Source organism: Pangasianodon hypophthalmus, chromosome 15 (genome assembly GCF_027358585.1).
Source record: "Pangasianodon hypophthalmus isolate fPanHyp1 chromosome 15, fPanHyp1.pri, whole genome shotgun sequence".
In the NCBI taxonomy this organism is placed as follows: domain Eukaryota; kingdom Metazoa; phylum Chordata; class Actinopteri; order Siluriformes; family Pangasiidae; genus Pangasianodon; species Pangasianodon hypophthalmus.
Genome location: NC_069724.1, coordinates 9576988 through 9591445, shown reverse-complemented (window position 1 = coordinate 9591445; position 14458 = coordinate 9576988). Strand labels below are relative to the sequence as shown.

Sequence of the window (14458 nt, the reverse complement as noted above, 5' to 3'; positions counted from 1 at the left end):
AATGTAATAGAAATAATAGATTATTATTTATTATTTATTATTATTTATTTCTTAAATAATTTATTTCTTATAGAAATGTCATCTTTGGTCATAGCACCACAAACTAAAACTATGCATTTACAAATTATTAAACTTTCTATCAAGACTGCAGACAAAAAGAAGCAGTCATACTGAGTAGTAGTTTTATTACTTGTAAATATCTCCAAGAAGAGAGTTTAAAACGAAGAATGGAGAGGTGTGAGGGTGGGACAAACTGGTGATCAGAGCGGTCATTGGGAACTGTGGTAATCAGTGATTGGTTGTTTTGGTTAATCTGGGGTCCACACATTTCAAAACAATTGCTTGTTGGTGCCAAAAAATGGTCTCCTACCATTTTTTTCATTCAATTTTCACTTCACCATATTCTTCTCATCTCCTCTTCCAGCCAGTGACCCAGCGCTAGGTATGTAAGTATATAGAAAATATATAGAATATATATAGAAAATGTAACAGAACTGTAGAAACTAAGAAAATGCAAATGTGAAACCACAGAAATTTCCCACAAATTATTTCTAAATCAGCCTTAAATCATAAGCTCAAAATTTAATACATAATAATTAAAAAGCAACATATTTAAGTCCTTAAATTAAAAAAAAAACCTAAGGATTTTTTAGGAGCAACAGGGTTGTGGGATGGAGGTTGTTAGACAACTATAATAACAGGAACTTTGTCATTGTCCAAATATTTATTTACCTGACTATTACCTGGCTCTATATGTATATGCATGTATGACTATATATGTACATATTCTTGTGAAAGGAATCAAACTTGATGTTATGAGAAAATAATGATGGAACAGTGTGATGCCGTTACCACCCAAACCTGATTATTTTCCTAGAAAAACATCCCTGTTGTTTTTTAAAATTTCTTTTATACCACAGCAGTTCTCCCTTAATTACAAGTTTATAATTTATTAATGATGGACACATCATGCTTTTTATCCATTTATAGTTACATTTAACATTGCCTTATATATCACTTATCACCTATAACACTTACAATATAGTATCTATAAAGTTATTCCCTGACCAGTGTTTTTTCCTCCTTCTATAAGTTAAGAAAACAAAAATATGCATAATATGTTAAACGGCAACATATTAGAACGAGTCCAGTGAAATAAACCTCTAATTTGTAGCTGCACTTTACCAGAGCTGCAAGTATAGAAAATTAATCAACATCTTCTGACTTTGCCCTCATTAAAATGGCAGGATCTATAAATTTACATGAATATGCCATCCCACATAACTAACTGGCTAGCTAAGTTTCAATATAAAAATTTGCATCATCATGAATTATGAATAACAGCAGCCAAACCCTTTAAAATACTGCTACACTAACAATAACGACTGTTGCAGTCACTACTGTGACAATATCTAAGTTAGCTAGCTAGTTTAGTACAGAGTTTATTTTTCTGCCCAATATGTTTTACAAAACTGATCTGATCCTTTATGGACGAAATGGTTCCAGAGATCACGCATTAATATTAATCAGACACGGATTTCTCTTTTTCAGGAGACTTTAGTATGAACAGATTCATACAGCATTTGTTCAGACTGCACACATCACTATTACATTATTACATTTCATGACAAGTGGTCAGAGGTCTGGAAAAATAACACCCGAGAAAATATATTCCTTAAAATATATACACACAGTTTTCTCAGAGTATGTAATGAGATACACAATCAGATGGAAGGTTTTTCTGTGGACAGTGTTAGTCATACAGAGTACAAACCTACAGATCACAATGATGCACATCCTCAGCAAAAGATGGACTTGGGGACAGCCGGTATGAAAGCGTTGCTGCCACCCAGCAGCTAAACATGGCTAAAACATCCTGATGACTAACATACAGAAAAATTCCTGTGGCACTTGATGAGATTTGTAATTAAATACATGTAGACATTTATGCGGGTTTAACTGATATTATTAATCACAGTGCTGTGAACTGAACCTTCCCAAAACCTTCAAATTAAAATTGTATAAAGTAATAAGCACACAGGACCGAAGACTGCTGTAAAATTGATTCAAGATCACCTGGGAATTGGAAAAAAAAAAAAAAAAAAAACATTGACAATGTAAATATATCCATTATATATATTTACACCTGTATAGTATATGAGAACAACACTGAAATCCACAATGGTCTATTTTTTATTGCCTTTAAAAAGGGTATAAAGTGGCATTACTGAGACCGTTGCCCCTGCTCATGCTGTTTAAAGATGAGAGACAGACAGAATAAACCAAGACCTGGACAGATTTGTTCTATTTACACCCTTCCTGTTGTTATGGCACAGATATATGTAAGAAGGAAAAAAAAACCTCAGATATTTTGCAAAATATACAGTAAAAGAGTTGCAGCTATATTGGATGGGATTTCAGCATGTGCCAATATTAAATAATCATTATATAATAAGGGTTTTTCATGGTTTACAATATTATCACTATATTGTATTTTACCTGAAGATGAACATGTATTTTACTACATTTCTTATACAATTATATCTCACTTCACTCTTGTCTGGTGGACAGTATCACCTTTTCTGAGAGGGACACATGCAATCTTACTATAAATTCATCCAAAATCGGGGGTAGACAAATCAGCAGCCTGGGATTTGGAGAAAATAACCCTGACTTTCCTATTGACTTTAAACTTAATGCACTTCACGTTGATGTGTCATATCTTGATACTGTAACTAACTCATATGTCATAATATTATCGTAGTTACCACTTTTTTGCTTTGTGAATTCAGTTTCTGGGCAACTGAAACACAGGACTGGGCAACACACTAGAGATTTTACTTGTATTGTGGGCTAGCTAATGAATTCATGTTTTGTCTACCCCTGAAAATGTGGAGCCTTAGAACACACACGTTCTGCAGACTTTAACCCCAGCAGACATTTATGTCCAAAAGATGCTGTCTACCTCAGTGGTAATGAAGATAATTTGAAGTTTCAGTGTCACACAATATAGCGGCATGTGTGTACCGGAAGTGCAAAAACTTTCCCCAAACTCAACGGTCGATATGACGAGATTAAAAAAAATCTAAAAAAAAAAATTGTAAAGAAAGACAGCATGCAAAGGCCTATGCTATAGCTAGACCTGCTTGTTTACGGTATTCTGAGTAGTGTCTCTTAATTCCTGCATTTCACTTGCAAAGACCTTTCAACACATACAAGTTTCCCATTTACCTCTCATCATACGTGTAATTTTTGTATCTGGTACGTCCTGTCTCCTAGACCTCTTCTCTGCACCACCATACAACTGCTGTTCTCAGGCTTACTTCACTCTCGTCCAGTGTGTATTAGAAGAAGTGTCATAGACTCTGGCTGATTCACTGCAAACACGGCATTCATTTGGACAGTGATGCAGCGCAATGCAATCCAGTAGTTTCAAAAAGTGAAGACTTTGTAACCATATTTAGAACCTGGACTGAGGAGTGAAAGTGGGGAAAACTAGACCAAACTTTTTAACTGTAAGGAAATAAATCTGCACTGAAGCTTACTTAATATCTTATGATCTCCAGAGTTCAGCTCTTACACACATTATAACCAGAATATCTGCCTGTTTGACCCCATACCATAACCAGAGGAAAATAAGCTGGCTCACAGGAAGGTAGCGGGATTTCTACATCTTCTCTGAACACACACAGAAAGCACCTCAACACTGTAATTCTTCTATCAGAAAGACTCTCACTAGCTTTGTGTTGATTAGGTGTTTGTTTGCTGGTTGCTGAGTCTGTGCTGCATGGGGTTTGCGCTCCTCTCTGCTCTCAGGCTGACACAGTGGAGCTCAGAGAGAGATCAACAGAAGAAACAGAGAGACGTCAGACTCTGATGAGGAAGTCCAGGTTGAGAGAGGCAGGGATGTGCAGGGCCTCCAGGCTCAAAGCTGAAGGAGTGTAAGGGAAGAGCACGGGGAACGTGTGCTTGGTGTCCACCAGGAGCTGGTTGTTCTCTACACGGCCTTGTAGAAGATTCTGGAAATAGAAGTTTCAGCACACATTCATTGCACAGACAAGGAAGAGAAACTAGCGGCGGTCAGTCAAAGATTTTTAAACATTAACGTTCTGGGGTTAAAATTCAAATAATGGTTAAACACGCTTTACATATTTAAAATTTTAACATATCACATATGGGGAAGTGAACTGAGACTGTAAGTTAGGCACTTGTTTTTCCCTACATTTAATATTAGTACTCTCAGTAATCTCAGCAAGAACTCAGATGAATGTGCATTTTTATTTTAACTATGAAAAGTAGGGAATAAAATACTTGTGGTGTGCTGTTATAGGAAAATTGTCAGTAGGGTGGTGTGATGCTGTTCAACAGAATTACTGTTGGAGTTCTCACTCCAAAGTATTTTCCTTTAAAAGCATGTCTCCTCTGCATTGAAGACTTTCATGTGGTGGAAAAACTGCTACAAAGTGCTGTCACTTGAGGCTCTTTCCATTAATGTTAAATAAACATCTCCTTTATGACAGCTTCCCCATATCACACATTTTTATCTATTTATTCTTCATATAAGATTATGTGAAGGGTTCCTGTGTGAGCTGTTACTATAGAAACAGTAATGTATTAGAATGATTTGTTTTGCAGCCAGCACTGTTAGAGCTGCTGTTACAGTAAATTAATCAATACCTTCTGAACAGTGTTGTAGTATAAAACATAATATGGCCAGCTATCTTGCTTGATTTTTTTACACTTTGATCACTATTGTACCTGTATGTCTCTGATGAAGGACACGGTGACCCTCTCCTCAAACTCGTTCAGCGGAGTGTACAGATTCAGGATCTTCACAATCTGAGGAGGTAAAAGTGCAGGTTGAGCTCCTTCACTCACAAATGTACAGAATATGAATAGTAAATGTTTCTGGCTCCTACCTGTTGTGTGCTAAGAATATTACACATGGAGCAGATGGCCTCGGCATCCTGAGATGTCTTCTTCTTCACCTGTAGCAGCTGAGCAGCCTGGATGAGGGGCTCGATGGTTAACATAATTTCCCTCTGGTGAAGATTTCGTCCCCTCAACCACTCTTCCATCTGACTGATGTTGTACCTGAATCAGCGGAATACACATCTGTTTTTAACATATTATACTGCATAAATCTCAAAAGCAATGACACAATTCAGTACCTGAGCTACATTATGGTGTGACATGTGATTCAATACTTGAGCTGTATTACGGTGTGACACATGGTTCAGTACCTGAGCTGCATTACGGTGTGACACATGATTCAGTACCTGAGCTGCATTACGGTGTGACACATGGTTCAGTACCTGAGCTGCATTACGGTGTGACACATGATTCAGTACCTGAGCTGCATTACGGTGTGACACATGGGTTCAGTACCTGAGTTGCATTACAGTGCGACACGGTTCAGTACCTGAGCTGTATTACGGTGTGACACATGTTTCAGTACCTGAGCTGCATTACAGCGTGACATGTTTCAGTACCTGAACTACATTACAGTCTGACACGTTTCAGTACCTGAGCTACATTACAGTGTGACACATGGTTCAGTACCTGAGTTGCATTATGGTGTGACACATGGCTCAGTACCTGAGCTACATTACAATGCGACATGTTTCAGTGCCTGAGCTACATTACAGTCTGACACGTTTCAGTACCTGAGCTACATTACAGTGTGACACATGGTTCAGTACCTGAGTTGCATTATGGTGTGACATAATGGTTCAGCACCTGAGCTACATTACAATGTGACATGTTTCAGTGCCTGAGCTACATTACAGTCTGACACATGTTTCAGTACCTGAGCTCCATTACAGCGCGACATGTTTCAGTACCTGAGCTACATTACAGTCTGACACATGTTTCAGTACCTGAGCTCCATTACAGCATGACATGTTTCAGCACCTGAGCTACATTACAGTCTGACACACGTTTCAGTACCTGAGCTCCGTTACAGTCTGACACATGTTTCAGTACCTGAGCTGCATTACAGTGTGACATGTTTCAGTACCTGAGCTACATTACAGTGTGACATGTTTCAGTACCTGAGCTGCATTACGGTGTGACACAATGGTTCAGCACCTGAGCTACATTACAGCGTGACATGTTTCAGTACCTGAGCTACATTACAGTCTGACACACGTTTCAGTACCTGAGCTCCGTTACAGTCTGACACATGTTTCAGTACCTGAGCTACATTACAGTCTGCCACATTTCAGTACCTGAGCTCCATTACAGTGCGACATGTTTCAGCACCTGAGCTATATTACAGTCTGACACATGTTTCAGCACCTGAGCTACATTACAGTCTGACACGTTTCAGTACCTGAGCTCCATTACAGCGTGACATGTTTCAGTACCTGAGCTACATTACAGTCTGACACATGTTTCAGTACCTGAGCTGCATTATAGCGTGACATGTTTCAGGACCTGAGCTACATTACAGTCTGACACATGCTTCAGTACCTGAGCTACATTACAGTCTGACACATGCTTCAGTACCTGAACTACATTACAGCGTGACATGTTTCAGCACCTGAGCTACATTACAGTGTGACACGTTTCAGTACCTGAACTGCATTACAGCGTGACATGTTTCAGTGCCTGAGCTACATTACAGTCTGACACATGGTTCAGTACCTGAGCTACATTACAGTGTGACATGTTTCAGTACCTGAGCTGCATTACTGTGTGACACGTTTCAGGACCTGAGCTCCATTACAGCGTGACATGTTTCAGCACCTGAGCTACATTACAGTCTGACACGTTTCAGTACCTGAGCTCCATTACAGCGTGACATGTTTCAGCACCTGAGCTACATTACAGTCTGACACATGTTTCAGTACCTGAGCTACATTACAGTCTGACACATGTTTCAGTACCTGAGCTACATTACAGTGTGACACAATGGTTCAGTACCTGAGCTGCATTAGAGCATGACACGTTTCAGTACCTGAGCTGCATGCCGGTGCTCCAGGAGCACATGTCTTTGCGCAGCAGCAGGTTGTTGAGTGAGACGGCGTTGATACAATAGAAGAGCTGGCGCACAACCTGCCGGGTGATTTCGGGGTCCAGCCCGTGGTCGCTCATGAGTGTGTGGAATTGACTGAGCTGCCTGATCAGAGCCTCCAGCGTGTAGCCTGAAGGGCCTCCACTGTCACAGTCCATACTGGAGGAGCGGTTCCTGTAGCCCAGGGGCTTCACTCCAGTCAGACTGCCGCTCTCTAGCATAGCCGACACTAATGTTTGGGGGAAGACGGGATCACGTTAGATTCAGATTTAGTATTCAGATTCAATGTTTGTTGAATCTGATGTTTAAAAAAAATGTTTATTGATTCGAATGTTTAAAGGAAACTCTTCTTGCACAAACCGATCATGGGCTGCAGCATGCTCTCAGCTATTCTAATGAGCTGCTGGTAGATCTGGATGCTCAGGTCACTCAGAACCTGCCGGTACTCAGCCAGGTCAAAGTTCTTCAGGCAGTGCTCGTTCTGTTTAGATGTGTTCTGGGTCATGAATGCCTGTGAGACAAAATCATACAAAGTTTAGCTAACACAAAGATGGATTTCGACCAGTTTTCTACTATCCTGAAGATGAGACGTGGTGCTATAATGAATGAGAAGTTTGGATAGTTTGTTTTTAAGTGTTTTTCTAACCTCCTCGCCGCTGTATTGTTTCAGGCAGTGCAGGAGTCGGCTCGTGTTAGCCAGCCAGAAAGACGTCATCTCGAAGTCGTCACTGTTTTTCTGTAGAGCAACGTGAATGATAGACAGTATCAATAACCTGTGAGCTGAAGTAGGATCCAAAAGCATGAGTCTATTTTATTTCAGCAGGTACAAAAGACTGAAACGTAATTTATTGTTTTTATAAGTTAATCGAATTTAATGTAAGCTGAAAGGTTTTGCCACATTTTCTTAAGAATTTTACTTGAAAATCTGAGATAGTACTAGACATGTGACAGACAAATATAAGCGCATCATTAAATATAAGACAGAACAGTCTTCACGATGGAGGGCTTTGCGCTCTGCAGTTTCTCCGCAACATGACAAGCTGCCTATTTTTGTGTTATTAACTTTAAAGGAGCTGAAAAAATAATATAAGTGAGAATAGAAACTTGTTTTGTGAACATTCCATAACTATGAACAAATAAAAAGTACGTCATGTCATTCTTTAAAAATGAAAATTTATTATCCTTGGCAAACTGCTGTGGTGTAAGAGGAACACTTTGGGACATGCTGTTACGGGAAAATAATCTACTTCAGGGTGGTAACAGTAACGCTGCTTCACATCGGCTTGCATCACACCACCACGGCCTTGATTATTTTCTCATAACAGTGCACCCTCAAGTGTTTTATTACGTACTACTTTGTTTTACCAGAGGCAGAAGCAGGGCATGTATGAATGGGGGTGTTTTCAATTTGCATGATTATGAAATCAGAATTTCATGATGAGGGTAAAAGTGTTGGCACTTGTGCCTTTTTTGTTTTAAACAAAAAATAACAAGCAATTCATTATTCAAAAAAAAAAATCTTAAATTTAAGAGTCCAAAATAATTAACACTATGACTGTTTTCAAAATGGTGCCCTTTTCCCTATTCCCTACAAATTCCCTACCCTCTAGGGTACATCATTTAAACACTAACCCTAGGTAGTGCACTCAAACACTCAAAATGGTGCAGTACATAGCAAATATGGTTCAGTTTCACACAGTGTGTGTGCAGGTGATACCAACTGAAATATATGACCTCACAACAATGATGGGAATGACGTACAATAGGATATTTAGAGAATAATTACTTTCTCAACCAGCCAAGAATTATTTGTGTGCATTAGATTTGATAAATGCTGAAATTAAAAAATGATAGTGGAGTCAGACACTTGGCAAAGTTTTCAAATAAAAGTTCATTGTTTGTATGGATGCAGGATGCTATACCTTGAGAAGTTTCTTGATAGCGTTAATGGTGGAGGTGAGCAGAGAGTGCACTTTCTGGTCATCGTTGATGTAGTCTGCGTGACGGATGCACATGAAGAGGATGTACGCTGGGAGGCAAGGGACTGTAGCAGAAACGATCTGGGGCTTCATGTCTGAAATCAACACACACACACACACACACACACACACACACACACACACATACAACACGGGCAGTTTAAGATCTGTTATTGTTAAAGCACTAACAGATCATGATGCCTCACAATGCTTACCACTGATAAGCATCCTAATCAGCAGGGCCTCGTCCTCTTTGTAGTACTCCAGCATGCCCTCAAAGTCCTTCTCTTTCCTCTGAAGTGTGACCTGTCTGACCAGCCTGGGCCGATTCGCCGCTGCTTGAGATGCTGCACAACACACACGCATCGCTCATTACCATCAGTATTAACTCAACTGAAAAATATGAGAAATTTGAGAGAGAGAGAAAAAAAAATTAAAGAAGGTGAACCTTCAAGTTCCTGAACTTTCTTGATGTAGATCTTGAGCTGCTTTTTAAGTTTCCTCTCATTTTTCTCCAGCTTTTCCATGATCTCCTTGAGGTCCTGAAATACAATTAACACCAGCGTTATTGTCATCATGGGGTGAAACCAAACCACTTTATGTGCACTGGATTTTACATAAAGCAAAATATCTCAACACAATATTTTCACAATATTCAATGCATCCATTAAAGGCAATAATAACTGAGTTCACTTTAGTCGTGTCTTTATTCTAATTGTTGACTTTCCTACATGTATTTAAAGCTTTTATGCTGAAATAAATTGAGTTGAGTGCAAATATTTGGATATCCTCATGACAAAATAAAGCAGATGACAAAACTTAATTGTCTCTGATCCTGAAATATCTTTTGTTTTTTTCTTGTGTTTTAGATTGTTAACCCCTATTTTTTTTCTATTCAAAAAACAAACGTTTGCGCTCAAGCTATCGTTCGATAGCAAAAAAAAAAAAATCAGTTTTTATAAAAATTAATTTTTATTACAATAAATTGGGGAACAATCAAACATATAAAAATAGAAGTATAATAAAATATAACAAGCAAACTACAGAAAAAATGTTTACGAGATATTGGTGGGAAAAAAAAATAAGTTAGTTTAAAAATAGATATTAAGCACAAATTCCGGCATTTTTCCACAAAAAAAAAACAGTTGTAAGGCTTCATTGCTCATTTTACACCATTTTTTCTTCACTTCTGAATAAAATTCTTTATTAATCACGTTTATATGGTATGGCTATAAAATGTATACCTTCACATAAATCTATACAGGTTTACGTAAAATAAGGTGTAACTCCCAGCTCCGATTTCATATCCATAGCATTTTCTGGATTTCCATAACTAAACAATGTTGTTTTATAGTTTCTCGAGTCGTGTAAGTGAGGGAGATGGTTGTGACTGACCAGGTTCTCGTTGGTGAGGCGTGTGATCTCCTGCTGGATGCTGAACTCCACCAGGGCATCGGGGGGCAGCGAGCTGAAGTGATTCAGCATCTCCTGCTTCTTCTCCAGATCCTCCTTCATCACCTCGATTTGTGTGTGCAGAGCCTCCAGCTCATCCTGGTGCTTCCGGCTCTGGGATTGAAGCTGTGCCTCCAGCAGCCTGACACACACACACACACACACACACACACACACATTTCATTACTTGGTTGAAAATAAATCTGAATAAATGCTGCATGCACTGAGAGGTCACACTGATCCAGCTAAAACAAAGTGTTCACTACATCACAAAAAAAAACAAAAAAAAACTTGAAGGAGTGACAGAAGAGAGAAATAGCCCAAGATGCTCATTTTCCATGCAAGCAACACAGAAAAGCTCCTAACTAAGAAGCCAGGGACATAAATATTACATTTAAGTGCTTATACTATTTATTAAAAATGTGAGCTGATGTTAAATGAGGAAGCAAGAAGGCAGCAGAAGACCACAGCACAAAAGCACAACCTGGCTACTTGCTTTAGCCCCTGATAGGCCAGGCCAAGCTCCCCATCTTCGTTCAAATAACACCAGTCGTGTCTTTTACTGGTGTCCGAGCAGAGAGAGCAGGAGGCAAGACGGAAGCACAGAGTCAGAAAGCAGAGGAGAAGAAAGAGAAAAAAGCAATTAAGAGAAAATGGTTATTTAGGCAAACAAGATTTTAGGCAAAGTCTATTTTCTCATTTCCTTCCCAAAATGATGATATTTTGTTATTTTTATCTACACTGTGAGCATATCAGCCATTCTGACAGCGCTTGGTACCCAAACTATACCTGCAGGTAGACGAGAAAAGCCCTGTATCTCCCCAGACAGTAATGTAAGAATGTAAGGAGGGCAGCAAGTCATTTTGGAAATGTTCCCACATTCCATCCATCCCCGCCAGCTGTGATGTATAAAGGGGGCAGTGTTATGTATACCTACTTCCTGTATACTATACCAGGCAGTCTGAGGGAGTTATAAAACTCTGTACCATGAATATTCTAGGCTAAGTTGGTGATTTGTCAATTCTCACCCACTAGCTAGCTCTCCCCTATTGCGACAGATACTCAGGAGCCCAGAAGCACTTCTGATGAAGTGTCAACCAGCCTTCAGTAGTAGAAGCATGAAACTGTTCATCTGTGTCCATCCAGTTTCCAAAGCTTAGATAGTAGGATTATATAATTAATCACTTAATTCAATCATGTTCTTGATTTCTCCTCTATCTCTCAACTAACCCGCTAACACATTTTACTCTACTGGACTCTGGTGCAGTAAATAATGTTCAAACTACTTATATGTTTAGCTATTTAGTTCTTAAAGATGAGGGCTTTGAGTCTCTTTGAGTGTAAGCCCAGTTATCAGCTAGAGGATCTGCAGACTCATACGTACTGAAACTGGAGGCAGAGACCTCTTTTAGTGCTGAATGTGCATGCCATCACTACAAATATCATTAAAGAAATAATAAAACAGAATTATCTGAATCACCTCTTGGACTCACTGAGACCCTGGTAGGCCTGTAAAACCTCCTCCTTGTCCACAGGCTTTTTGTTGTTGTCCCATTCGGAGATGTCGTTGGAGTTCTGGTAGGACAGAATGGCAGTTACATGGATGAGTGTCTGTACCACTTACAAAAAATACTGTAAAGGATAATTAGGGTACTAAAGTACAGCCGCTAACACAGCCTTACAAGATTAAACCCTCCCCCAATTAACACATTCTCATGTTTTTTAAAACTTTTGTGACCAATTATGATTGTGCACATGTGCTGATGTAGAAAAATGAGAAATACTGTACAAGATTAATGGGGTCCATGCACAAAATATTGTAAACCTCAGACACCACATATAGACAAAGAAGTGTCTGATACCTATTGTACAATTTTCTGGCCACAATCCTCAGAATCTTAAGGCTTACAATCTATTTAGTTACCCATGCTTCTGTTGTGCGTAAATATGTAAATTAGCTTCCAAAGTAAAAACAAACTTTTAAACACAGTGACTTACTGAGCTTTTCAAAGATATGACATGCAAAAACTGGATTGAACACTAGTTCACTATTTCACTAGTTTAAAAGTTTATTAGCCGGTTTGTAATGTGTAAGAAGTTAAATGAGATACTCTTTTCAGATAGGCTTCAGGAAAAGTCTGTGATTGGTCAGCTGCAATGTCAATCACATGACCTCATCTTGGGAAAGCAGCGGTTCTTGGCAGCGTTTAGTCATGAAAGGTATCAGACTCTCTAGTGAATGGTCAGGCTTTGTGATACAATGGGCTGAAGAATCTACTGGTTTTAAAATTCAGGTGTCTTTATTTCTAAGATTTCTTGAAGTCTGTCAGTGGCATTTATCCTTTATCTTTAATTAAAAGTGCTGTTTACGTGACTAAAAGAACAGTTGAGTTATAAGTTATAGGGATTGTATTAACAAGCCATGCTGAACAAAAACACAAAATGGAAGTGTAACCATGAGGGGAAGATTTACTATCTGGCATCTGGACTAAGGAAAGGCTCAGTTCACATCAAGCACACGGACTTACTTCATGTGATCTGAGCCTTTCCCTAGTCCACATAGTAAACACAAAGGCCAAGGAAAGAATCTGATACAGGGTGCCCTGTTGAACTGTCTTATCTAACGCTGATATATACTCAACAATTAGTCCATAACTCTGAGTTTGTGTAATTTTGATTCGTACACTGTATTAGAGAGCCCCCTAGTGCAGGGGTTCTCAAACGTTTTGCAGTCGGGGGCAAGTTTAATTGCAAAAATAAATTTCATGGACTCTCTCTGAACATAATCCAACTACTGAAATATTAAACTCATTATTTATTTGTGAACAATATCTTGACTGTTTACTGGAGCCAGAAAGCTTTTATTCCTAACATTATTTATAGCTCTACTTGTTTTTCCATTATATTTGGATTAAAGCCATTCAAGTAAAACAGACTAATAACTGTAAGAACTCAGTAATACATATAACTTTGATAATGGTGGGTGTGCTTCTCAGTATATACACTATTTATATTTGGTATAATAATGGTGGCTGTGCTTCACAGACCCCTAGGGACCAAATCGTCACAATGCACATGGAAAAAAGGAATAGTGTTCTCAAATCTGTACGAGTATAAAAGCACATTTTCCACCGCCATTTTACTAAAAACGCTCACTACACAGAGTTCTGTTCTTCAGGTTCATCACTCTGCTGCCACTGGAGAAAGAGTTAAAAGATAAAAGTTAAAAGAAACTGAAAGAATGAGCCTAAGCAGAAGATAAAGGAAGCTCTCTGGGATGAGATGTCCTAATAAACCACGCTCTGAACATAATGAAAGCTGACACGAGCTGTGTGCTGACGCTCGAGTGATGTGACACTGTAGCCTCAGCAGTGCTGCTTTTCTCCTCTCTACAGGGACCTTCATTACTAAGCTCCTGATGGCAGACTAATGGACTGCATAATCACGTGAGATCTGAGTGACTGGACATTGATTAAGTCTGTGAAATATTGAAGTGGTCACTGCAGTCAGAATGAACCCTGTGGTGCTGAAGTCATTTATCAAACTCCATGCCAACAGATGAATGTAGAGTCGACAGAGGAATGTGTACTGGCAAAATACCAGGCAAATCTAACAGGAGTAAACATTTATCACCACACTTCACTCTGCATTTCTATAAACTATAAACTGGACTGGAAAGAACAGCTTTTTAGAAATTCTGACATGGTGTAACTGAATACTGTAATATAAATATATAACTGCTATAACAGTTATATAAGTGCTATCTAAAAATAATTTAGATTTCTCCCTAGACAAGCACTAGTTTCTGACTTTACACACATAACGCAAGTTATAAAATGAAAATGTATTTTAAGTATTTTGCAAATTTGGCTTCCAGAAGCTCATTTATAATGCTTTCTTGTAATAAATGACATTTAAATGACATTATTCCCAGAAAAAAGGTGTCATTTCTTTAATTTCTTCATAACGTAATTATGTAAAGGATTTCTATTAGAATAAGGCTATCTAT

General features: G+C 38.7%; 1 protein-coding gene across 2 annotated transcripts in view; it reads right to left on the bottom strand.

The window, feature by feature from the left end:
• Positions 1-358: 358 nt before the first annotated feature.
• myo5b (myosin VB) overlaps positions 359-14458 on the bottom strand; it is an 85368-nt gene continuing 71268 nt past the window's right edge. Inside the window, exons 29-39 of one of the 2 annotated variants that reach the window (XM_026938600.3) lie at positions 11930-12024; positions 10393-10591; positions 9446-9539; positions 9213-9344; positions 8941-9092; positions 7665-7754; positions 7379-7529; positions 6962-7247; positions 4920-5094; positions 4759-4839; positions 359-4019 (exon numbers count right to left, since the gene is read on the bottom strand). In XM_026938600.3, coding sequence (XP_026794401.1) covers positions 3867-4019; positions 4759-4839; positions 4920-5094; positions 6962-7247; positions 7379-7529; positions 7665-7754; positions 8941-9092; positions 9213-9344; positions 9446-9539; positions 10393-10591; positions 11930-12024 — 1608 coding nt within the window. In that variant the 3' untranslated portion in view covers positions 359-3866. The remainder of the gene's footprint in view (positions 4020-4758; positions 4840-4919; positions 5095-6961; positions 7248-7378; positions 7530-7664; positions 7755-8940; positions 9093-9212; positions 9345-9445; positions 9540-10392; positions 10592-11929; positions 12025-14458) is intronic. The other variant, XM_053240392.1, reaches the window with a different exon arrangement.